Source organism: Priceomyces carsonii (assembly GCF_900007245.1).
Source record: "Priceomyces carsonii strain CBS4050 genome assembly, scaffold: Debaryomyces_carsonii_scaffold_2, whole genome shotgun sequence".
In the NCBI taxonomy this organism is placed as follows: Eukaryota; Fungi; Ascomycota; class Pichiomycetes; order Serinales; family Debaryomycetaceae; genus Priceomyces; species Priceomyces carsonii.
In genome coordinates, this window is record NW_026946675.1 from 1,178,459 (window position 1) to 1,200,977 (window position 22,519).

Genomic DNA, 22,519 nt, shown 5'->3' on the forward strand with positions numbered 1-22,519 from the left:
CTCTTATTTATTCACGAAATAATCAATTATTAAATCTTAAATCATTACAAAATCATTACATTCGAGTACACAAAGTCTACTAAGTAATAAATGTTGGAAAAAAGAGACTATGAAAAGAAGCTTTAGGTATACATAGTATATTCTGAGGCTCAGAATGCTCTACATTTTGTGTTTGAGATCTTTTTGAGCCAACATAACGAATCTCTGTTGGGGTACACCCTTTACCCATTGATTGAAACCTTTGATAACTTCTCTAGAGTTAGCACTGTTGATAAGCTGATCTCTATTTGCCTTCATCAACTGCTTGTTTGCAAATATGGATTCTTCCCACAAGTTCGAAAACTGTGCCACGACGTCTTTATAGACTCTCTCGTTAAATTCCTCAGTTGACAGACATTCACCATCGTATGCTTTGTTGATGAAGCCCAATTTGTCCAATTCTTTACCGGGGATGGGCCTAGCAAAAAGAAGGGCTTCCGAAGCCTTTGCCCATCCCAATCTCAAAAACAAAGTTGCAGAAGTGGCTCCCTCTGCAACAAGACCCAAATTGGAAAATGGTGCCAACAAATAGAACTTCAGAGTGTCCATAACATATATAAGATCACATAATGATAAAATAGCACTTGAAAGTCCAACGACAGGGCCATTTGCAGCAGCAATGAGAACCTTTTTATGGTTGTGGCATAGGTCAGTGAGAAATACGTTTCTGGAAACGAACCTATTCAACCACGTTTCATGGGCAAATACCTCCTCTGAAGAAAGTTCTGAAATCCCTTTGTCCATGACATTTGCTCCAGCACTGAAATACCGTCCTGTGGACTGCAAAATAGTCACAACTGTATCTTCTTCTTCGTCAGCACGCTCAATTAATTTTGCCAAAAGTAGGTACTGCTCTCCATTCAATGCATTCAACTTTTCAGGGATATTGAGAGTAATAAGTGTCACCCTATCTCTAACTTCGTATAAAATATCTTTACCCTCTGACATTTCAATCTGTTATCTTTATATGTGAATAAATAACCGAACTGAATAAATCAAAATTTATCTGTAGCTTGTTCTGTTCCCTAATTCTCTCGCTATTAGGCCGTAGATCACAGTTAAGACTCAATTACCCTATAAGACTAATCAACTTTCGTCAATAATACACGTATGATACTGCCAAAAGCTTTCATTAATAATAGAAAATCCGGGGACTATATATACTGACTCCAAATGCGGGTTTAGATTTGACCCTCGGCTTATAAGTTGCACAAGCACTCTTAAGGAGCAGCTTCTAGCAGAAGTCAAGGGACCCATGAAACTGCGTCGGAGTTACAACAACTCCAACGGTATAGTTCTTTCTGTAAATATAGTAGTATATAGTGCTTTGATACCCGAGGTTTTCATTTAGAACCTCTGTGCCACGGTATAAGTGTTTCCATCATCACAATTTTTCTTTCTTCTTACAATATAATAGGCTGGAGAGGAAAGGAGATGAAAGGAGAGGAGAGGAGAGGGGCAGTTGTAGAGAATGTATTATAGAGACCATCTAAGTAAGATCTTTCACTTTAATAACCTACGCTTTATATTCCTATTTACTACTCAGACTTGAAATTTGAAACATCGAGAAAGGGACCAGAACTGCGGAGAGGGTCCCCTAAATTAGTTTTCGGCTCTTTTAAATTGACTTCGTTAAGTATTGCAAAGGTGTATTAAACTAAGGCTAATTATAATGCTATGAGCTAGCTACCGTTTGTGGATTTTGGATTTTGAGTTGGGAATGAACCGATTTGGCCAGGCCCTGGAAGAGACGTGAGAGGTTACCAGCGTGTTAGTCTCTGGGGACTTATGCGTTCTTCAAGTTTGTGGCTAACCACTCCAAACCTTCGTAGAGTCCATCACCAGAGGTTGCACATGTGGCCTGGATGTACCACGGCCGCTGGCGAATAGAATGAAGCCCAAGTTTTTCAGTGATCTCAGCTGCGTTCATGGCATTTGGTAAGTCTTGCTTATTAGCGAACACCAATAACAAGGCATCTCTTAATTCATCTTCGTTCAACATTTGCTGTAATTCTTCACGAGCTTCCAGAATACGATCTCTATCATTTGAGTCTACAACAAAGATAATTCCTTGTGTGTTCTGAAAGTAGTATCTCCACAATGGCCTGATCTTGTCTTGACCGCCGACATCCCATACTGTAAACGAAATGTTCTTGTACTCTACCGTCTCAACATTGAAACCAATTGTTGGAATGGTAGTGACTATTTCACCAAGCTTTAACTTGTACAAGATAGTAGTTTTACCGGCAGCATCAAGTCCCACCATCAATATTCTCATATCCTTGCGGCCAAACAATCCCGCAAATAGCTTTGAAAACGATAACCCCATTCTACAGAATTCACTTATGCGTTATTATATAATCGTACGATTCCTTCGTCAAGATGACCCTAATTTCCTAACTTTTTCCTTTGTTTGCCCTTATTAGTTCCTGATTGATGAGATCTCAACCACCTTAGGAGGACTAGGCAATTTTTGGGCCTTACAAATGTGCAGGAACAGGCCGATGTGCCGATAAAAGGGGGAAGGTCGATAAGACTCTTCAGACATCTATTTACAATTACAAAGCATATCTCGAAATTACTCTGTTCCAATGCTTCGATATTAAACTTGACTGATAAGGAGATCCTTTAAACCCCCGAAAATTTAGAAAAGAGAAGAGAGTAGAGAGAAGAGGAAAGAAGGAAGAGATAAGACACTTCTGGCATTTAAATCAAGAGAGCTATAGGAATGGATTAAAGAAGACAATATGGATCGAACCATTTAAGACACTTCAAAACTTCGTAGTGTATTCATTCTTGAAAGCTATCGAATATCTTCTTTCCTATCGATAGTCTGTGAAATTTTCATCGGCACGGCAATTTCACAATCATTCTTAATGTAAACAATCTCTGAAATATGCTCTAAAAGTAACTTTTAGGACCCCTGATTTTTGCTGAGAAGTAGGTTGACGGGAAGATGGTTTGCCAAAGGTTCATTGGGATTGTCTAAACTTTGGTACGCTACTTTTGGGTCTTCTTTTTGTAGTAACCTGCAATTTTCGCATATCAAAATGTATATTTTACACAAAAAAAAATATACAGTAAATATTAAAACATAATATTGCCTGGTACTGAAAGCATGGGTGTTGTATCTGGTGTTTATAATACATCAAGTGAGTCTTTAGGACTAAATAACCTCGGGATAAGAAGAGAGATTATATTTCAGTCTCCGGAAACAAATGATATAGAACTGTTGCTCACGAAATTTCAGGTACCCATATTTAGCATAGATGATAGACATTACTTTTTAATAAGGGATATTGCTCTCTTTTGGGGCTATCCATCTTCTTATCAACTTATTAAAAAGTTCTTGAAAGCTGGAGTGGAGAAAAAAGATATTCTTTGCACTAATGTTGAGTTGAATAATGAATTGTATTCTAAGACTATAATTAAGCAACAAGATATGAAGACTAAATTATTTTACATGGATCTTTCTAAATTATATTCATTTGTTAAAAATAAGGAGATCTTCTTTGAGCTATCCAAGCCTGAGAGTGAAAACGTGGGCATTCCAGAAGCTGGAGTTTCTTCGGATGAAAAGGTCACTGTTGGTCAAGTGTTTCCTCAATATGGATTAATCGGTTCAACTTTAGAGCTCAATCCTTCACAATTCAACTGTCTCAACAGTGTCAGCAAGTTAAATTTTTATAAAAATTTACCAAATGCTTACAGATACCTTCCAAATTCTAAATTAAGTTTCGCTGAGCGGGAAATTATTTACAGAGAACTCGAGAGTTCTAGCACCGCTATCAGTGAGGAAACAGAAGAACACGATAAGATTCATTTGAGAAGGTCAAGAAAGCCTTTAGGAAGATCGAGAAAAAATAACACCTCAATTGATGTGAATGCACTCGATTTACAAGACTCATTAATTCCAGGTCAAGGCTACATACAAGAATTTAACGTTAATCATATATGCAAGGTTCCTAATTACTATGCTCAAGTGGGATCATCATCCTCCTCAGGTCAAAAGAAAGGGAATTCTGTTTCTTCACTTCTTTTCAATGACAATGCAAAAATTTCCAAGCATGTACAGCAGCTAGTGTCCAGCAGTGATAGCGATAACTACAGTCACGTAAAATACTTTTATATTAGGAGTTACAGGGGCCCAGGTACTGGAAATTTTAAGGATGCAAATATTATCAACCGAATTAACAAGCTTCCCACTACAACAGGTATAATAAAGAAGCCCTCCAAAACATCAAAAGATGTCGCTCTGGCGGTTAAAAAAAGGCACAATCATAGCCTTAAAGGATTACTTCATGATCAATTTAACAAATCATTTGCTGAGAAAATCATTAAGCAGCATTCTGATGAAAACGACGATGGTGCTAATTTGGAGATGTTGCATAATAACTTGCAATTCAATATCTTGGCAAATACATATAGACAAATGTCTTTGGAGACATGGCAGCAATACTATAAATTTAAACTCGTTGATCGAGAGCAATTGTCTATGAAGAGAAGAAATCCACAAACTGAGCTTTTAAACAGATTCACTTTGCCAACGGCGCATGATCAAATAATCCGAGCCTTGCCCGTTGAACTCAGAGAAGAAGAAGGTTCTTCTAATGTTAAAGAGCCAGTTTACTACTCTTCATCATATCCTGATCAAAATAATCCAGAATTTCTAACCAAAATTGAAATTATGAAATTTCCAAATTCAAACGAGATTGGATGGGATAACTTAAAAAAATACAGGGAGTAGTTATATACATATATATATTGTTCTGCTGTATTTGTATGGACGTACATAAAAGCATACTTTTTGTAATACTATATATTCAAGAAATTATGATATGCTATATTAAAAGATTAATATATATGTTAGAATCAAACTCGTTTTCAGTGGAGTTAGCTCTCTCATTAGTTCGATGATTTTCTTCAGAAATATAGCAGTATTCGCAAACGTTGTGTTTTGCTTGGCAGCACCAACACCTTTGAAACCCAGTGGTTCAATTGTCGACTTAACCCAGAATGCAATTTATTCCGACGTCGACAGCTCAACTTTTGCATATTTGACAGGTTATGATATGGATAATAATTATGAGACATTAGCTCTAGAAGCATTTGGAATAAATATTAATAATAAAGAAGGTAGTACGCTTTACATTATTAACAACGAAGATGATATGAAAGACCCTAGGAAAGGTGATCTAATGTATGACACGAAAAATGTTTTCCTTTTTAAATCGAGTAGAGTATCTCTCTATTATAATGAGACAGATGCAAGTTGGTATTCGTTCAAATTAAAGGACAAACTAACCAGTCCTGTAAAACCTCAAACTTTCTCAGATCTTATACCTGTCACAGCATGCTTAAGTAGCAAAGATGGAGATGGGGGTTCTGTGAGTATAACTTATGAGGTTGATATACAAGCCAGCGATTATCTAGCGGGCTCGGGAACATTTGCGCCTTCAATGAGCCCCTTATCATTAAGCGGGACTCTTGGGGTGACTGTTGGCCCGACCTTTTCCTATATTGGATCTTACACATGCAACATTGACGCAGGCGAATATGGTCAACTATTTATCGAACCCTTCTATGTTGAGGTTCCCGAATCTTCAAGAATCCAAGTTGCTTATGAGAAACATAAAGGAGTTGTACTCAAGGGCAAAAAATATGAAGAATTTAATAAATTCAAAGTTTTGGTTAAAAATAAACCTAACCATTACTGCGTATCTGGAAAGACAAAAGATGATTTGCAATGTTCTGGAGACATAGCGATTTAGCGCTTCAGGATTCTCTTTCGCTGAAATTCAAACGCTTCGGTTTTATGCTGCTCTCTTTGGAAGTGAGTTGTCTAATCGTTCTTTTACCTGTTCTATGATTGTAAAGCTCCATGTTTTTAGAATAATCAATCTCGCTTTTATGACTTTTGTTCTCCTTCGTATCCTCGTTAAATTTCAGATTAGATTCTTTATTATCATATTCACTTTCGATAAATGGATTTACTAGTTCATTTCCTGTATCAGATTCTGATTCCGATGTAGGAGAAGCCACTTGCTGTAAGTCTTGCTCATTTCCAATTTTGTTTTCCGGAGTTTTTGGCTCTTGTAAGTCAAAGATGGAGTTCAACTTGCCATTACGTATTATCGTCCGTAACTCATCTTCTTTCAATGTCACGACTTTCTTTGACGGGACTGACACTGGCGTAATTAACTGATGATTGTTCGTAGTATCCACATTCCTCCCATTTTCTCTGGTGGGGGTTGATGGTCGAGACATACTGATATAACATGAATACTGTTTTACACTGGCTTCGCTACAAAACATACTTAATCCTATTTAGGAATATTAATTAAAACCTGCAAATACATTTGCAGGTTAGTGTTTAAAAGTGCATCACAAGTAGAAAATTCCAGTACAAACAAAAAAGCGTAAGCTGGACAAAATCAGCCGGTCTTCTTGAGGATATTTTGTTTGGTAGCCCACTGCTACGGATACATGGGTTTGAGGCTGTCTAAATCCTGTTTAGTATTTGAAATCAGGAATTAAGAACAGACATCAAGCAAAATAGCTCTAATGATTGAGATCGGAATGCCTCTGTTTCAACTTTCTCTCCCTTCTCTGTACATCATCCCATACGTTCATAGCTGACACGTAGTGCTTCCACAATGCCTATTCTCTCGAACTACACGACTTCTCCAATTTTGTTAGCGACTGTCATCCTGACGGTCATACAGGAAAACTATCTATTGCATTCTTAGACGGTACATGGTACCGTATTCATGTGAATGGAGATAAACTTTATAACGAACGATCCCGTACAAGCTTTCAGATGATTGGAACATTCATATTAACATCTAGAGTAAATATTCTTCCTTATTCTTTGAGGAACTAAGTGTTTTTTCTGTGTTGATTCATCTCTCTTTGTTATTGAGAATAATAGAAGAGCTTTGCAGCCCGTACCATTTTTTTTATAAATAGACCGACCGCGTATAAAGCTTCGTGACAGCAAAAGAATATATAGTTTAACTATACTTATAATTTCGTTTAAGACACTAGCGTTAACAGAAATCTTCTTTAAGTATCAGTAGTGATGTCATTTTCTGAGAGCTTTTGGACCCATGACTATAAGCTGGGAGTGAGGGTTCTCTTTGACAAGTTACAACAAGGAATTCAGGAAAACGATGACTTTATTCAGATGTTCAATAAGAGAGTAGACCTGGAGTACCTGTATGGAATGCAGCTAATGTCTATAGAAGAGCAAATGATTAAGAACAATAAGAGATATCAGAGTGATAATGACTATGTATCCACTGTTAGAAATGGGTTCAAACAGTTAAATGAGAACTTCTCAACCCAAGGTAGCATTCACTTACAAATAGGGCTGGATCTCAAGGAATTTATAGTTGAGCCATTCAGTAACTGGTGTGAAGAACATTCTAAAAGAGTCAAGTTCTCGGAGACGTCTGTAATGACCAACTACCAACTGTTTCACTCGGGGAAACTGAATCTTGAAAAAATAAGGAAAAGGTATTTCAATAAGTGTCGTCTCTTGGAAGAATTCAAAGCACATTATTCCGAAGAAGAGTTGCATGCTGAGGAGCTAGAAGAAGATATTGATAACCTGGAGCTATCCACAGAAGAATTTACCATTAACGGTAAAGTGTATGATTACAAGACCATCAAGAACTTGCTTACCAAAATATTAACCTCTATAGAATTGGTTTCTCACAAGGTACCAATACTAGGTACCTATTCAAATTGCTCTTCCGGATCTACTATAACACAGTGGCTTTTGGACAACATGCCAGACCTACACAATAACTTGAAATCAGCGGAAGACTTTTGCCAAGGTCTAATTGATAATGGATTTATCAAAATGATTGGATCTATGAATAATAAGAGCTTCATAAACAGCTCCAAGTACTTTTACCAATGGAAACCTATAGTATTCGAAATCACCAAACTAAACTATGAATTGAACTTTCAGTTAGCGGACTATTTTGAAGACGTAAAACAAGTGATTGGAGTTAACTCGGTAAATTTCAACGATAAATCTCAATTAGGTAAATTAGCACAAGAAATCAATCAGCTAGATAACCAATATTATTTGAAGACGATTGAATTGGACAAAACTAGATGTGAATTGGAGGAAAGTATATTTGATCATTTGACTTTCATGGAGAAATGTGAGTTAGATAGGTTGAAAGCGATTAAAAAGGTTATATATGATTATGTTACCTTTTACTTCAAAAACTTCAATCAAGTTAATAATACGCTTAATAATCTATCCGTTCTAGAAGAAACTATAAATCCCATTAATGATTTAAAATTTTTAGTTGAAAACTATCAAACTGGAAAATTTAATCCACAGGTAATACTTTATGATAATTATTATAAATCAAATATTAACCAAAACTTTGGTATTGATTTAAACTCCAAATCAAGACTAGACAAAAAAGTTATACCGCTTCTCATCCAATGTCTTTTGCTGAAACTTGATGAGTCTTATCCCAATTTGGATGATGATAAAGAAAGAGTTGATTTGTGGGTAAAGCCGGTAAATTTGACGAAGATCCACGAAATTAGGCATAAAGTAAATAATATTAATGATCCCAAAAAGTTAGAAGAAGCACTTGAAGGAGCAGAGCCCATTTTACTTTCTAATTTATTGAAACTTTATTTGATGGAGCTTCCCGATTCTGTCATATCAAGCAATCTCTTTGATCTCATCAAGTCATTGTATCAGCTAAATGCAGATGACTCCAAGTCAAGGCTAAAAGGTTTAAAGAATGTCTTGGCTAATTTGCCCAAGCCCAGTCTTGCGACTTTGGATGCTATATTGACTCATCTTTTAAGGTTAGTTAAAATAATCAGTCAAAAGAATGAGTCTTTGGCAATCGACTTCAAAACGAAATTAGCGTCGGAATTTGGCTTATTGATATTAAGACCTAAAGATTCTACGGAAAATGAGAATGATAGCAACGTTCTTAATAATTACGACCTTAAGTTGGTCAAGAAGCTTCAAACTCGTCTCATCAATGATTTGCTTGACAACAAAGAAATAATATTTGAAGAATTGAGAAGGAATAACTCTAGGGACCATCATCATAGCAGAGTAGACAATGAGGATAATACGAAGGAAGAGAGAACTGATTCTAAAGATAAGAAGTCATCGAAAAAAGCTAGTTCATTACGCCTGAGTAGTAGCAGCCCTCAGCGTGAACCGTCTACTCCAAAGAGTTCGTCTTCCACCAGTTCATTGAAAAGATCAACATCCCCGAGCAAAAAGAAACTTAACACAATACTAGATCCCAATAAAGTTAGGTCAAGTAAAGGATCACTGCATCCAAAGCTCAAAAATACGGACAACAACAACGAAATAAGTGAAGATTCAGACCTGAAATCGGTACTGTCAAAGTTAGACACTCGAAGTGCGAGTGAGAAAGGGAGCCTGAAGGATAAGGAAAATATTATTTTGGTTGACTAGCATGCAAAACATTACAAAATTGATGTAAGAAAAGATAAATAATCAAATGCATTTAGGTTGTGATAGAGAAAAGAAACTGACTTTTTATTATTTGGTGATTATATACTCTATTGCTAACTTAATTTCATTAAAGCAACTTGGAATGCTTAATATCCTTTCTCAATCTATAGATAAATACGATCAATACTAGTAAACCTATCAAAATTGGAATTAAGATCCACTTCACAATCTTGTCCCCAAGCGAAGAGCCTTCTTGGTCTTTCGATGAAACTAGCCCAGAATACTGATGAGAGATTTCTTTGTGGTTATTCATAAGGAGATCCACCTTTTTACTTAGTTCATCAATTGTGAACTGCTGTTCTCTTACTTCCCCAATTACTTTATCGTTGAGTTTTGAGATAGACGATACCAAGCCTGAAAACTGGTCCAATAATTGACGTTTGAATTCTTCAAAATGAGCGAAATAATCTTCATGAGCTACCTTGATCTCTCTAAGTTGAGCTTCGATGATACCACTATCGAGAGAATCGTCTTTATTAGAGGCCCTAAACATAGCTTCAATATCCGCCAATTTTTTTACAATCTCATCGTTACCGGAATTAGAAATGATTTCTTGAGCATTCATCTGTTGTCTGATTTTTCTGTTTCTTTCCATCAAGGACTCACGTACCACAGAAGGTGGAACTACATCTTCCTTTGCCACATTTACAGTCTTGTAGTCGACTTTTAGTACTCCATCAGTCATTAATCCATGATCATCAATCGCATCCTCCGTTAAGTGATCCCAGACTGACAATCTTAACACTTCGAAGAACTCACTTGAGGAAGGATTTAACATGCCAGTTACACCAAAGTTAAAATTATCAATCGAAGGTGGGATCTTCACTTTATCAGTTTTGAAGCATAAGTAATTGTCCCACTGCACTTTGAACCAGTTTCTAGCCAGTGAATAGCTTATTCTAATTGTAAAAGGGACTTGCGAGTCCAAATAATCAAATCTGCATTCGCCAATAGAATCAGCGATCGAATTTCTCACCTGCTTCGATCCATCATTACTAAAGATTTTCATTCCCGTTGTGTCTTTGTTGTTGATCAAAAATTGAAATCCATCAAAAGCGGAGGGACCACCAAAATTGGATTGGTCCCTGCTCCTGGAGGCACTATCTGTAAGCCAGAGTGAAAGTCCATTTGAATCGGCAAACGCTAAATCGTTCTTGGAGTCCCCTGATGATCTGAACACAAGCTCAATAGTCCATTCGTGTGCCGAGTTAGACAATTGTGGAATAGACCATATTCCACCTTGAGGTTGCTTTATGATCAATCTTCCAGTATCTAACTCAATATTGCCAAATCTTTCCCACGTAGAATCAAGCTCTTTGATATCATGGATTTTCAATAGACTCGGTAATGATTCAGCTGAAGATTCAGGTGCCGCCTTTTTGCCCAAGTCGTTGAAACTTGGAATAATAGCGATCCCAAATTCCAAAGTGCAAAGAAGGAGTAGCAAGGATGCTACGAGCTTCATCATCTAATCGATATTGTTCTCTTATTATAAACTAATACGGTAGCCTTTACGATTCGTGTAAAACTCTTGATCTCTCGATGTTGAGCCTGATACTACTGCATATATTGAGGTCTATAGTTTATTAGTGCTAGATGAAATAAAATACATATGACAGCGACATTAATGTCTGTGACTTCTTCTCATAACATTACGCCTAACTTTCCAGATCCCACCGACTCGATTCTGATTTTCCCAAGATATATATGGAATCTTGGGATTCTTATTTTTCTTTTTGGCTTTATAATAGGCGAAGACAATGTCATCGTTCAACATTTCAGTGGTTGGAATTTCGCCGTCTCCTTTTATTAGTAGGAGCTTGTAGTTATTCAGAAGATGGTATTTGAGTTCTTTGAGAGGCTGTGGAGGAAGATACAAGTTGAAATACTGCTCTTCTTGGTTGATGCTATGGATCATACACAAACCAATGAATTTAGACTCAGTAAGTTCATCCAACTGCTTGTAGTTTAAATATCTGGGAAAGTTCTCATACCCAACTTTCAAAGATTCGATTGTGCTGAATACTTCTTCTTCTATGACATAGAGAGACATTATGGAAGAGTCTATCATTAAAAGCAAATCTTTTATGTCAAAGCTTATGCCTATGTCATATCCCAAAACTGAGACAAGATTGATTCCTTGAAGGGGTGACAGTGTTTCGTACGAAAGCCTCAAAGGTGATTGGACTAAAAGATGGTTCTCAAAAGAGAAGCGCAAACTTCCATCGTTATCAAGTTGGTGAAAATACGTTAACTTATTGAAAGTCCTTAGCTGAGAAGGGGAGTATTTGGACGTCTGAAAAATGCCTGGGAATTCCATATGATTCTTAAAAGTGAGATCTTCAATGCCGTTACCTCCTAATGTTATAAGCTGGTCTGGATTTGCTAATGAAGTAATTTCGGTTAATAGTTCTTTACCATAACCCTTTATCCAGCCGGGAGTATTAATGACCAAATGATATCCCTTTGGTTTGTAGTATTTGAAAAAAGTTTCAATTAATGATTTGGCAATTGCTACATATCGCCCTGGATGAATTTGGGGGGTATTAAACCCATAATAGCAGTTATTTTCTGTGTTGGGAAATGCTAGTCCGAAAATAGGTTTCGAAATCGTGGTCAATGACAAGCAGTAAGGGACAGAAAACTCTGATTGTCCGGGGTCTAGGTCTAAAAATGATACAATCCTCTGTCTGTTTAAAATCAACTCATTAGCAATTGTTTTCGTCAAGGTAGACTTTCCACTGTTTTTATTACCTATGACCATGATAACCTGAGAGTCAGTGTGGCATTCTGCATCTTGAGAATCCATATTATTTAGTAGATTATCCAAGCCTGTGGACCATGTCTTGCCAATATCTAACCCATTGAAACCGTGTCTAAGTATTATTTCAAATGAATAAGTTTGAAAAAGTTTTTCAAACTCCGAAAGGTCTTCCTCTATTATATTAGAATGAAACATATTCTTGAAGGGACTATAGTATTTTCCGATATCCTGTAAGCCAGTATAGAAATTCTGTAACTTGACTACAGACTTGTAATCACTTGAAAATAAATGCAGATTCTCCTTAGTCTTAGTGTCCTTGATGGAGGTTCTATCAAGCACTTGTGTGCTTGATATTATAGGTAATGCCTGAGCAGTGGAACATATTATATCGTAGCCTGTATCTCCAGCATGCAAATAATGTTTCTTATTAATTAAAATCGCTCCTCTTTGTATTGTTAGCGTACATTGACCATTTAGTAATATATATTCATTTACTTTCAATCCCACTATGATATTATCTGCATCAACTATCACATTATCATCATTGGGCGTGAAGTTAGAGCCAGCTTTTATTACAAACGTTTCACTAGGAGTCTGCTGCACTGACCGTTCGTTATATTCTTCGAGAACTTCAGCTGCTTCCTCGTCCTCATTGTCCAGATTTTCATATTGTGGGACTGTATCGTCCTCATCAGTAAAGATAAATCCCGATCTTAAAGCGTCATACGCACTCATATGTCATCAGCTTATTCTATAGTTCTATATTGAGTCCTTTTACATGAGTATATAGTTCAACGGAATACATATTAGAAAATTTTTTATATACAGTCAAGGGAAGAGGTCGCTAGGAAGACCAGATCTAATAGTAATGAAGATTTCTAAGGAAACCAAGGGTAAGAGCTACTCTTCTGAAAGCATTAATTCCAGCAAGATAAACTTGCGCATTCTCCATGTCTTTTTATTATTTCAAACCAAAAAAATAGGTATATATATTCAAGTGACATCATAAATTTAGCTCCCTTTGCATTGTATCAGCACCAATGTTTGCCAATTTATCAGCCCACTCATTGCCAAAATTACCTCTGTGTCCTCTGACATGCTGAAATTCAAGAACTCCTAAGTTGTTTTTACCATAAGTGAAATTGATGTAGTTTAAAATCGGTAAGCAGCTCTCTATTATATCTTTATTGGAGACAGGTTTGCCCAGGCTGCTTTTCCAGCCATTGTTAAACCAGGTATCTAGCCATTTGCCCACGCAATTTTGGGCATATTGGGAATCTGAATATATAACATACTTTTCGTCAACGTTGGTGCCTCCAGCAGAGTTTAACGCATTCGCTATGTCTATTAAAGCGTGTTTGATTGCATTCAATTCTGCTCGCTGATTAGTCGGCTTGAACACGTTTAAATCGTCGAGCGTATGTAGACCAACAGCAGCATTTCTGGGATCATTGGTACCGTAAAAGACGCCATAACCCGAAGCAGTCATTTTAGATCGCAGATTGCCCCTCGAAGCACCATCTACAAATATGCGATGAGTTGTGTTTGCCGAACCACCTAATGATTTGAAGAAAGAAGGTCGATTGTAAAACCTAGATATATCACTGTATAGCTTAGGCATCTCCGATATATAATGCGACTGGGGTTTCAGAGAAGAAGCATGCGTTTCCGGCTTAAATTTCAGAAGTTGCCCTTGAATCTTTGGTTCTTCAGTCGCCAATCTTTCTTCGACGATTTCTTCCTTTTGCTTATGACTTCTGACAAACTGTTGAGCTGCTGAAAGAGACGGGAACTTTTTATAAACGGCACCTTTATACCCATTAACCATTGACTTACAATCATCCCAATTATCGTAGACCCCAGTTTTCACACCTTTGGCGACAGCATAATACGATGGCATATTGACCCTTACAGGAAAGGGCAAATGGCGAAGAATACCACCGCCTAGATTCTTTAGCAACAGAGTAATACTCAAAATGAAAGGAATAATTTCCTCCTCAGGCCGGGATAATTACCGAATAAAGAGTTAGAGGTGGTTTGTGTTTAAAGAGCTGAGAATTAACTCTAGCAAGATGAGTACAGAATCGAAATTAGGCACGAGCGAGACGACCCCGGATTAATGATACGATAATCCTAATTATATTCAAGTGATAATCAAAGAGGCCAGTACAAATTGTGAAAACTAGGAATAGTGACTATAATTAATACCCCGGAATGCTATTTCATGATGTTTCAAGAGTATTTCGATCAGTCTACTACAAATGTTTAGTAATCTGGAATCATAAGTCGAGACAAACATCGAACGCGTAAAGTCCAACCAGAAGTCTATATTGCAGCCATCTCTGTGCCGTGGACGAAACCTTGCACCGCATTATAACCCCAAGATAAGATTCAGCTATTCATATCCCCACTTTACTTCCTTTGTTGGGATACTATGTACGACAAGTTTTCTATTTAACAAGCATCCGTATAAGATTCTACATCCTTTTACCCATTGGTCTTGCCAGAAAATTTTGAACCATTGAACGATGTAACTCTATACAATAGAAGGGAGCAGATCTACTATTGAAGCTGGCTTAGGGATGGACCTACGGGAGATGGTCGAAAATGATTTCAAGAGTACGGTTCTCAAACTTCTGATATATGCGAGGGCTTGTTGCGAGACGTAGTATGTAGTATGTGACATGTAGTATGAGTATGTTAACAATAGATATGACAAGAGGCGCGACAAAAAGCTCAGACAACTCTAAGAGGAAAGAACGCCAGTAAGTGTTAAAGTGCGAATGGTTGCAACGGACAAAACAGAAATTTGTACTACAAGTTATATTGTATCAAAAAATATACCGAAAAATCAGCTAATGTCCTTATGTATTCCATGGACCTTCTGTTAATGAGAAGCTCATCTCAGCTTGCGGAAAATCTGTCAGGAAGCGGGACACTAGAGGACATCCCCCACTACGGTGATCGCCGTTTGGAAGAGCCCCGGGATACGGCTATTATGTGCAGTGTTGTTTTAAGTTTCAGACACACAAACTTCAGACAAAACGCTTTAAATGATTGGCCAGTTTGTTCTTGGCCAGCTGATGGCTGCATATTAAATCTATCCGAAAATCTCTTCCTTGGTCAACACACGGCTGTTACAAGCACTGCCTACAAGCACTGCGTAAGATATCAGCGTCATTACGTCAATCGAAGGGTCTTTTATTAACCGACCATCCTCGGATATTCTCTTTTAAACCAGCCACATCATACGAGCAATTCAGACAAAAATAACAACCCCACATCACAGACATAAGCGCATTTAACACAAGTACCCGAAACTTACCCACAAGTTCACAAGCCTTATGGTTCTGAGCAATCATCAAAAATTGTTAGACGTAGCACCACCCGTCAGTAACGTCGCTATTAGCGGAATTTACCAGCCGCTTATTCGTGTATTCCGGTCACCCTCGTCAAACAAGTTTTGACATCATCAATTAAGCCGCCTCCGGTACCTCGGACATGCTTTATGATGACGATCTGCAACCCTATATTAAGCTTGCTGCTGAGTCGAAAGGATCTTGTAGCTTCATGCTATCTTGTTAAGAAGTTGAAAATTATGCCTTCTTTTTCGGAACAGTCTGTTTCGTATGTTCCAGTTGTATCACCGCTTTTTTTTACCACTTCTACTAGGAGCCTGGTTACATTTTCAACGTGCCGATGCTCCGAATCATTCTGCAGCCTTTTTCCGAACATTGAATATACACGCAAAAAAAAAACATTTTCATAGCAAACTTTCCTAGATGAGCGTCCTTGTTGGGATGTATGTTGTCATTACACATTTCTTATTACGACATACCAAGTTCGGATTTTGTACCGAATATAGGATGTTTTAGTACGATTCTCCACGCTTACTTCGATGAGTGGGTAACAATGCTCATAAAAAAACGCAAATATAAATAAGGCAAGAGGCCCCAGAATACTGGGATCTTACAACCTTTAATTTAGGCTATTATAGGTAGACTTATTCACTATAGAGAAGTATAACTATAGGATATAATATTTTATATTGCATTCTGTATCAATCAGGTTAAGCAATAATAAGTCTTTATTTTGAATAGACGGATAGAAGAATAGATTATAGAGTTAATTACCAGTCTAAAATAGCCTGTTTATTAAAATGGTTGAACTCTTTTCAAGAACTAGTACGTTCGGTTTAAGAGGCAGGCCACTTAAAGTTGCTATTACTGCAGCATCTACAACTGGTTTCTCCCTTTTCGGTTATGATCAAGGTTTAATGTCTGGTCTTATTACCGGAACTCAATTTAATGACGAGTTTCCACCTACAAAGGGTGAAGATCACTATGCATCAGTTATTCAGGGTGCTGTTACTTCTTGTTATGAACTTGGTTGTTTCTTTGGTGCCTTATTTGTTATGTTCTGGGGTGATAGGATTGGTAGAAAGCCATTGATTGTTAGTGGTGCTTTTATCATCATCATTGGAACTGTGATCTCGGTTTGTGCTTTCAAAGATAGCTGGGGTCTCGGTCAGTTTGTCATTGGTAGAGTTATCACTGGAATAGGTAATGGTTTAAATACGGCCACTATTCCAGTTTGGCAATCAGAAATGTCTAAACCTGAAAATAGAGGTAAATTAGTCAATTTAGAAGGTTCGGTTATTGCAGTTGGTACTGTCGTTGCATACTGGATTGATTTCGGTCTCTCCTACACCAATACTTCTGTTCAATGGAGATTCCCAGTCGCTTTCCAGATTTTCTTTGCTGCAATCGTATTTGCACTTGCAGTCAACTTACCTGAATCTCCAAGATGGTTAGTTGCTCACCACAGAAAACCCGAGGCCACAGTTGTTTTAAGTGCTTTGAATGACTTGCCACCTGAAGATGATTTCATTGTTGCCGAGATGTCTGTTATTAGTGATTCTGCTAACAGATTCTCTAGAAGTCAAGTCGGTTATGCTGATTTGCTTACAGGAGGAAAATCCCAACATTTTTCAAGAATGCTTATTGGTTCATCGTCTCAATTTTTCCAACAATTCACAGGTTGTAATGCTGCTATCTACTATTCTACCGTTTTGTTTAAAGATAAGAAGACTATTGGATTAGAACCTAGGTTGGCTTTGATTATCGGTGGTGTTTTTGCTACTGTTTATGCCATTGCAACTATCCCATCATTCTTCTTGATTGAAAGTGTTGGTAGAAGAAACTTGTTCTTGATTGGTGCGTTAGGTCAAGGTGTTTCTTACACCATTGCATTTGCTTGTTTAGTTCACCCTACCAAACTGAATGCTAAAGGTGCTGCTGTTGGTCTATTCTTGTTCATCGTTTTCTTTGCATTTACAATCTTGCCCTTGCCATGGATTTACCCACCAGAAATCAATCCTTTGAGAACTAGAACTGCTGCTTCTGCTGTTAGTACATGTACTAACTGGCTTGCCAACTTCGCTGTTGTTATGTTTACTCCAATTTTCATTCAAGCTTCAGGATGGGGTTGTTACCTTTTCTTCGCTCTTGTGAACTACTCTTTCCTTCCAGTCATTTTCTTCTTTTACCCAGAAACAGCTGGTAGATCATTAGAAGAAGTTGATATCATCTTTGCCAAGGCACATGTTGAACACCGTTTACCTTTCCGCGTTGCTGCTACCTTACCTAAGTTGTCTCTTGCTGAGATTGAGCAGCACGGTAACCAATTGGGTCTCTATGACGATGATTTCGAAAAGGAACAATTTGAAAATGAAGAAAATGTGAGTTCATCTTCATTCTCAAAGAAAGAAGAATCTGAAGGACCATTAATGAATGCAAATACTGATCAGGCTACAGAAGAAAAGCCAGATCAAACCTCGCAAAACCAGTGAGTTTTAATATACCAGTGTATACATGTTTAGGATTTGATTCTATTAATACAATGTTCAATATAATTCAAATGTAAATATTACTAATGCTAAATAGAACGTTCAATCGCAGCAAACATATCAAGTACAGAAAAATAGTGACCAATTATACCAAATACAACAAATATATGCCAAAAGTTGTGGCTTGAAAACAAATAATCAACCCACCATAATGATAAAAAGTCCTTAGAATATGGAGTTAAAGTTGGTTCAGCTGGGAAATGAATATCAATGATTTTTTTATAATGAGACATTTTTTCAACATCATCGACCTTCTCATCTTCGATGTTGTCTAATTCTTCTTCGAACTCTTTCATCTCCTCCTCTCCACTATTTTCAATTCCATTTATAATGTCAGAAGCATCATGAGAATGCTCACATGCTTCGTCCTCCTTAATAATCACGTCATATCTCCATCTTTCTGGGATCAATCCTCCGTAAAAGATGACACCTATCCAATACCAAATAAAGCTCTTATATGTCATTGGTAGAAAGAATTTGATAGCCTTAACAAAGCCATCATAGAAACAAACGCAAAAAAATGTAGTCACACCTAAAAGAGCCAATCCAACGAAAAACGCTATTCTAACTGATCTGCATTCAGGTTTATCAAAATATGGGGACCAGTTGAATCCGAATCCAGCTATCCCACTTACTGAAGAGAATATCATGTAAGTGCATAACAAAATTTTATGATTGTACAACGAGCAGTATTCAGCAGTAATAATCGATAAGGTGATCAATATCGTAATGCCAGTGTAATCAACACAAGCACAGCTACTCCTAACTGGAAGTTTTGCAAACCCTGAGTAGGTGTGCCACACAATGGAACTAAGCAAACAAGACATAGAGGCAACCAAGAACGCATACATTACAACATTGTCTTTCCAGGTATTCATACTAAACACATCCGTCAGTGGAAAATGATAAAGACTAATGTAGCAAAGTGCAATGAAGCCAATTATATGAGTCCATATGTTCATTGTTTCATTGTGATTGAAGTGAAAGATGGATTTAAACATCTCAGCGTGATAAATAGAAAACCTATAGCCGTTGATGATATATCTATTTTCTCTCCAGCTCAAAGGTAGTTCATAGTAATGCAAATATCCATCTTGAGAATGCTTAAGCGCCTTGTTGAAGTTGTAAAACCTAAATTGAGAGAGAGTCGAGTCTTCTCCAAAATCTATTTTACCGTTAGGGCAGCTCTTTTGCATATAATCATCAATTTGTAATAATTTGTCATCAAAATATTGCATTGTAGTGATAATTTTCTGAGAGAGAATTTCCTTGTTCGTCAGCTCAGTTGTTGTGTTTGTGAAAGGACCCGTGCTGAATAAATAATTATACTGATCATCTAAAGTCTTGTATAAATAGTCTAAATTTGTAAATCCAGATTTCAAGACAGAAGCCTTTATTAGTTTCAATCTTTGATGAATTAAATTCAACTTTGGGCCAGTAAACATCCTAATAGAACTTAAACTAGCATTGCTGCTTCTTCTGGAGCTAGCTCTCAGGGAAAGAGTGTAATCATCTTCAACTGACTGCTCCTGCTGAGCTAGCTCTTCATTCCTCCATTTAAAGAATTCCTCGAAAGTACTCAACCGAGACTCAATGGAAGATAAGAATCTGTCCAATTTTTCAACCAAGACATCATCGGTTGGTCTTGGATCGCTTCCGTCATCGGCCTTATGGTCAAACCTATTTCGAAGGGTAGTTTCTGATTCAGTCACTGACATGCTTCGAATTTAGACATGTAATGCTTTGTTATCAAATATAAATGAATATCTCTAGTTTTATTTTCTGTTCCCTTAGTGTAGGGAAATTTCTATATCATTCAGAACGTGTGCTAGGATTAGTTAGGGGTAACTTGGAAGAAGCAGACAACCGTTATAATATATAGGAGTTCAATACCGGAATAGCGTAATTGATTATGTAATAATCAAAAAAGAAAAAAAGAGTGCCTTAAAGCCATTATCAAGTCTAAGAACGACCTACAACGTAGAAGACACGGAACGTCGTTGGTCGTTCGTTTGCCAGGCTTTTAGTACGTGCCTATAAGCAAATATATAATTGATCCTGCGGCCAGGCCGATATTACGCAACATTGCTTTCTCTCCATAGGTCAGATATCTGAGTCAGTTCAGGTACAGAAATACAGCTGTTATCAGCACTGTGCTAGTTACACCCATCAGCCGTCGATTAAGTCTCGATTTAGTACTGAAGTGCATAATGCAAGAGATCTAAAATTTGGATTTTACCTGTAGATGAAGCAATTAAATTGCTTTTACACTGTTGTTCTATTAAGTTTATATTTCCTGTACAATTCCTTAAAGATAACTTAGGTTGGTGAACTTTTGATATTTAAGAAGCTGCCATACCTCTTGTTTCATAAGGTAACAAAATGAATAAGACCCCTGCTACAATAAATAATGCACCTGAAACGAAAACTGGTTTACCGTTATTAATATCCAAGTATAATGACATGACTGGTCCCATTAAGCCACAAATTCTATTCCAGAAAGAACAAGAAGCACAAGCAGCCCCTCTTGCAGGAGCAGGAAACACCTCTGGTGTGTAAGCATACATTGCACCGTAAATGAACATTTGAACAAACGAAACCACACAAGTAAATCCTAAGTACGCACCACCGGTCTTAGTCGTTGTAAATAAATACATGAAGACACCAGTCAACACGCCACCAATAAATCCAACTCCTTTTCTTCCTACGTACTTTACGTTCGACAAATAACCTGCAAATATTCCTGATGGAATGGCGCAAACAGACAGAATGGCATAATCTCTGTATGTTTTATTCAACGAAGTAGAACCTGTTTGTGCACCCTTCCATTCCAAATAAAATGGCAAAAAGCTATTGAATAAAGGAAATCCCATTCCAACGCATCCCCAAATTACCCATAACAAAAGAGTTGTTATAGTCATGGTCTTGGTTTTGAAAAGTAAATTCCAATTCTTAAAGTTCTCTAAGGAACGAGAAATGATCGCCTTGTTTTGTTCAACTGTGTTGTCTGCTTCAATATCCTTTTTGTCATTGAGTTCATAATCGATGTTATCAAAATGCTCAACTGTTAACCATGTCGTGGTGTTATTTCTCTTAGCAATAGCTTTCACCACGTCCACCGCTTTGTCGTTCTTTCCTTTACCGATATAAAACTTCGGAGATTCATACATGTTTGCAAACAAACGGATGAAGGACATCAATAAAGTGAGACCTCCTAAAGTCCAGTAGGTGTATCTCCAACCTAAGTTGTTTTGGTAGGTACAAGTCTCTTCGCCACTGCAACTAAAGTTCACAATTAAAGGCCAACCAATTATTGAAGCAACAAATTGTCCAAAACCCCAAAATAAAGACTCATATAATAACAAATGTTGATGGGACGCAGGGATTAATTCAACAAAAAGCATACCATCGACTGGTTGGTTACCCCCAGTAGCGAAACCGATACAAAACATGAAAAAGTTCAATGATCCGTAATTTGGGACACCGGCTGCAATCAAAGCCGAAATTGAACTCATAAAAATAGTTACATTGAAAGCAAATAACCGACCGACCAAATCAGACAATAATGGCCATCCAGTAGCACCTATTACCAAACCTAAGTACTTGTATAAAGTCATGTAAGCTATTTTTTCAACGTTAAATTCCGCTTTAACTGGGACTGAAATCAAAGAAACACTCAACATCCAAAAGTTATCCATGAACCAACCAAATCCTGCAACAACAAAAAGCGTCCACTGGAAACGACCCATACCAATATCTTGTAGCGCATCATTTAAAAGCTTCACCTTGGAGTTATATACTGCATTCATGCCAGGGGCTATCAAGGTTTCAACGATATGCTTCTCTTCATGCTCTTCATTTGAATTTTCTGAGGACATTTGCGGACTTCTGTTTCTAATTTCATTGACTTCGATGGTCTCAGAGCTTTGCTTAATCGTATTCGTCATATTCTCCATTAATACTGAGTGATTATCTCAGATATTGTCTCTATTGTCTCTCTTTTATGCCTTATATATTCCAGCTTTCAATATCTTATCTCTACTCCACCCAAGATCTTAAGATACCATACAAAATATCTTGACTCGATCTCCTCACTCTACGACTGGAAATAATAACCTGAATCTATCAGATTTGTTCGCTAAATATGTATTTCATTCAGGAAAATAGGTGACTAAGTTTGCAGCCAGTCGCTATTAATATACCTAAACTGATATTCTTGATCACTCATCTCGATAATTATCAAAAGATATCATATCTTAAGCGCTTAGTA

The 22,519-nt window shown here is 37.2% G+C and overlaps 12 protein-coding genes across 12 annotated transcripts; 4 read left to right on the plus strand and 8 right to left on the minus strand.

Moving 5' to 3' along the window:
* Positions 1 to 159: 159 nt before the first annotated feature.
* On the minus strand, positions 160 to 987 carry ECI1 (dodecenoyl-CoA isomerase; the record flags this gene model as incomplete). The annotated part of the gene is made up of 1 exon (XM_062951926.1): positions 160 to 987. The coding sequence occupies one exon, from the start codon at positions 985 to 987 to the stop codon at positions 160 to 162; it is 828 nt and encodes a 275-aa protein (XP_062808879.1).
* An 838-nt stretch (positions 988 to 1,825) lies between these two features.
* ARF1 (Arf1p) lies at positions 1,826 to 2,368 on the minus strand (the record flags this gene model as incomplete). Its single annotated transcript, XM_062951927.1, has 1 exon — positions 1,826 to 2,368. One exon carries the CDS (start codon positions 2,366 to 2,368, stop codon positions 1,826 to 1,828), a length of 543 nt encoding a protein of 180 aa, XP_062808880.1.
* Positions 2,369 to 3,157: 789 nt separating this feature from the next.
* PRCAT00002095001 (uncharacterized protein) lies at positions 3,158 to 4,786 on the plus strand (the record flags this gene model as incomplete). Its single annotated transcript, XM_062951928.1, has 1 exon — positions 3,158 to 4,786. One exon carries the CDS (start codon positions 3,158 to 3,160, stop codon positions 4,784 to 4,786), a length of 1,629 nt encoding a protein of 542 aa, XP_062808881.1.
* Positions 4,787 to 4,952: 166 nt separating this feature from the next.
* PRCAT00002096001 (uncharacterized protein) lies at positions 4,953 to 5,810 on the plus strand (the record flags this gene model as incomplete). Its single annotated transcript, XM_062951929.1, has 1 exon — positions 4,953 to 5,810. The coding sequence occupies one exon, from the start codon at positions 4,953 to 4,955 to the stop codon at positions 5,808 to 5,810; it is 858 nt and encodes a 285-aa protein (XP_062808882.1).
* A 4-nt stretch (positions 5,811 to 5,814) lies between these two features.
* Positions 5,815 to 6,354, minus strand: PRCAT00002097001 (uncharacterized protein; the record flags this gene model as incomplete). Its single annotated transcript, XM_062951930.1, has 1 exon — positions 5,815 to 6,354. One exon carries the CDS (start codon positions 6,352 to 6,354, stop codon positions 5,815 to 5,817), a length of 540 nt encoding a protein of 179 aa, XP_062808883.1.
* Positions 6,355 to 7,120: 766 nt separating this feature from the next.
* On the plus strand, positions 7,121 to 9,517 carry PRCAT00002098001 (uncharacterized protein; the record flags this gene model as incomplete). The annotated part of the gene is made up of 1 exon (XM_062951931.1): positions 7,121 to 9,517. One exon carries the CDS (start codon positions 7,121 to 7,123, stop codon positions 9,515 to 9,517), a length of 2,397 nt encoding a protein of 798 aa, XP_062808884.1.
* A 127-nt stretch (positions 9,518 to 9,644) lies between these two features.
* EMP46 (Emp46p) lies at positions 9,645 to 11,045 on the minus strand (the record flags this gene model as incomplete). The annotated part of the gene is made up of 1 exon (XM_062951932.1): positions 9,645 to 11,045. The coding sequence occupies one exon, from the start codon at positions 11,043 to 11,045 to the stop codon at positions 9,645 to 9,647; it is 1,401 nt and encodes a 466-aa protein (XP_062808885.1).
* A 156-nt stretch (positions 11,046 to 11,201) lies between these two features.
* On the minus strand, positions 11,202 to 13,076 carry PRCAT00002100001 (polynucleotide 5'-hydroxyl-kinase; the record flags this gene model as incomplete). The annotated part of the gene is made up of 1 exon (XM_062951934.1): positions 11,202 to 13,076. One exon carries the CDS (start codon positions 13,074 to 13,076, stop codon positions 11,202 to 11,204), a length of 1,875 nt encoding a protein of 624 aa, XP_062808886.1.
* A 268-nt stretch (positions 13,077 to 13,344) lies between these two features.
* Positions 13,345 to 14,241, minus strand: PRCAT00002101001 (ribonuclease H family protein; the record flags this gene model as incomplete). Its single annotated transcript, XM_062951935.1, has 1 exon — positions 13,345 to 14,241. The coding sequence occupies one exon, from the start codon at positions 14,239 to 14,241 to the stop codon at positions 13,345 to 13,347; it is 897 nt and encodes a 298-aa protein (XP_062808887.1).
* Positions 14,242 to 16,500: 2,259 nt separating this feature from the next.
* On the plus strand, positions 16,501 to 18,192 carry HGT10 (glucose-inactivated glycerol proton symporter; the record flags this gene model as incomplete). The annotated part of the gene is made up of 1 exon (XM_062951936.1): positions 16,501 to 18,192. The coding sequence occupies one exon, from the start codon at positions 16,501 to 16,503 to the stop codon at positions 18,190 to 18,192; it is 1,692 nt and encodes a 563-aa protein (XP_062808888.1).
* An 86-nt stretch (positions 18,193 to 18,278) lies between these two features.
* Positions 18,279 to 19,967, minus strand: PRCAT00002103001 (uncharacterized protein; the record flags this gene model as incomplete). The annotated part of the gene is made up of 1 exon (XM_062951937.1): positions 18,279 to 19,967. One exon carries the CDS (start codon positions 19,965 to 19,967, stop codon positions 18,279 to 18,281), a length of 1,689 nt encoding a protein of 562 aa, XP_062808889.1.
* A 624-nt stretch (positions 19,968 to 20,591) lies between these two features.
* On the minus strand, positions 20,592 to 22,205 carry PRCAT00002104001 (MFS transporter; the record flags this gene model as incomplete). Its single annotated transcript, XM_062951938.1, has 1 exon — positions 20,592 to 22,205. The coding sequence occupies one exon, from the start codon at positions 22,203 to 22,205 to the stop codon at positions 20,592 to 20,594; it is 1,614 nt and encodes a 537-aa protein (XP_062808890.1).
* Positions 22,206 to 22,519: the final 314 nt, after the last annotated feature.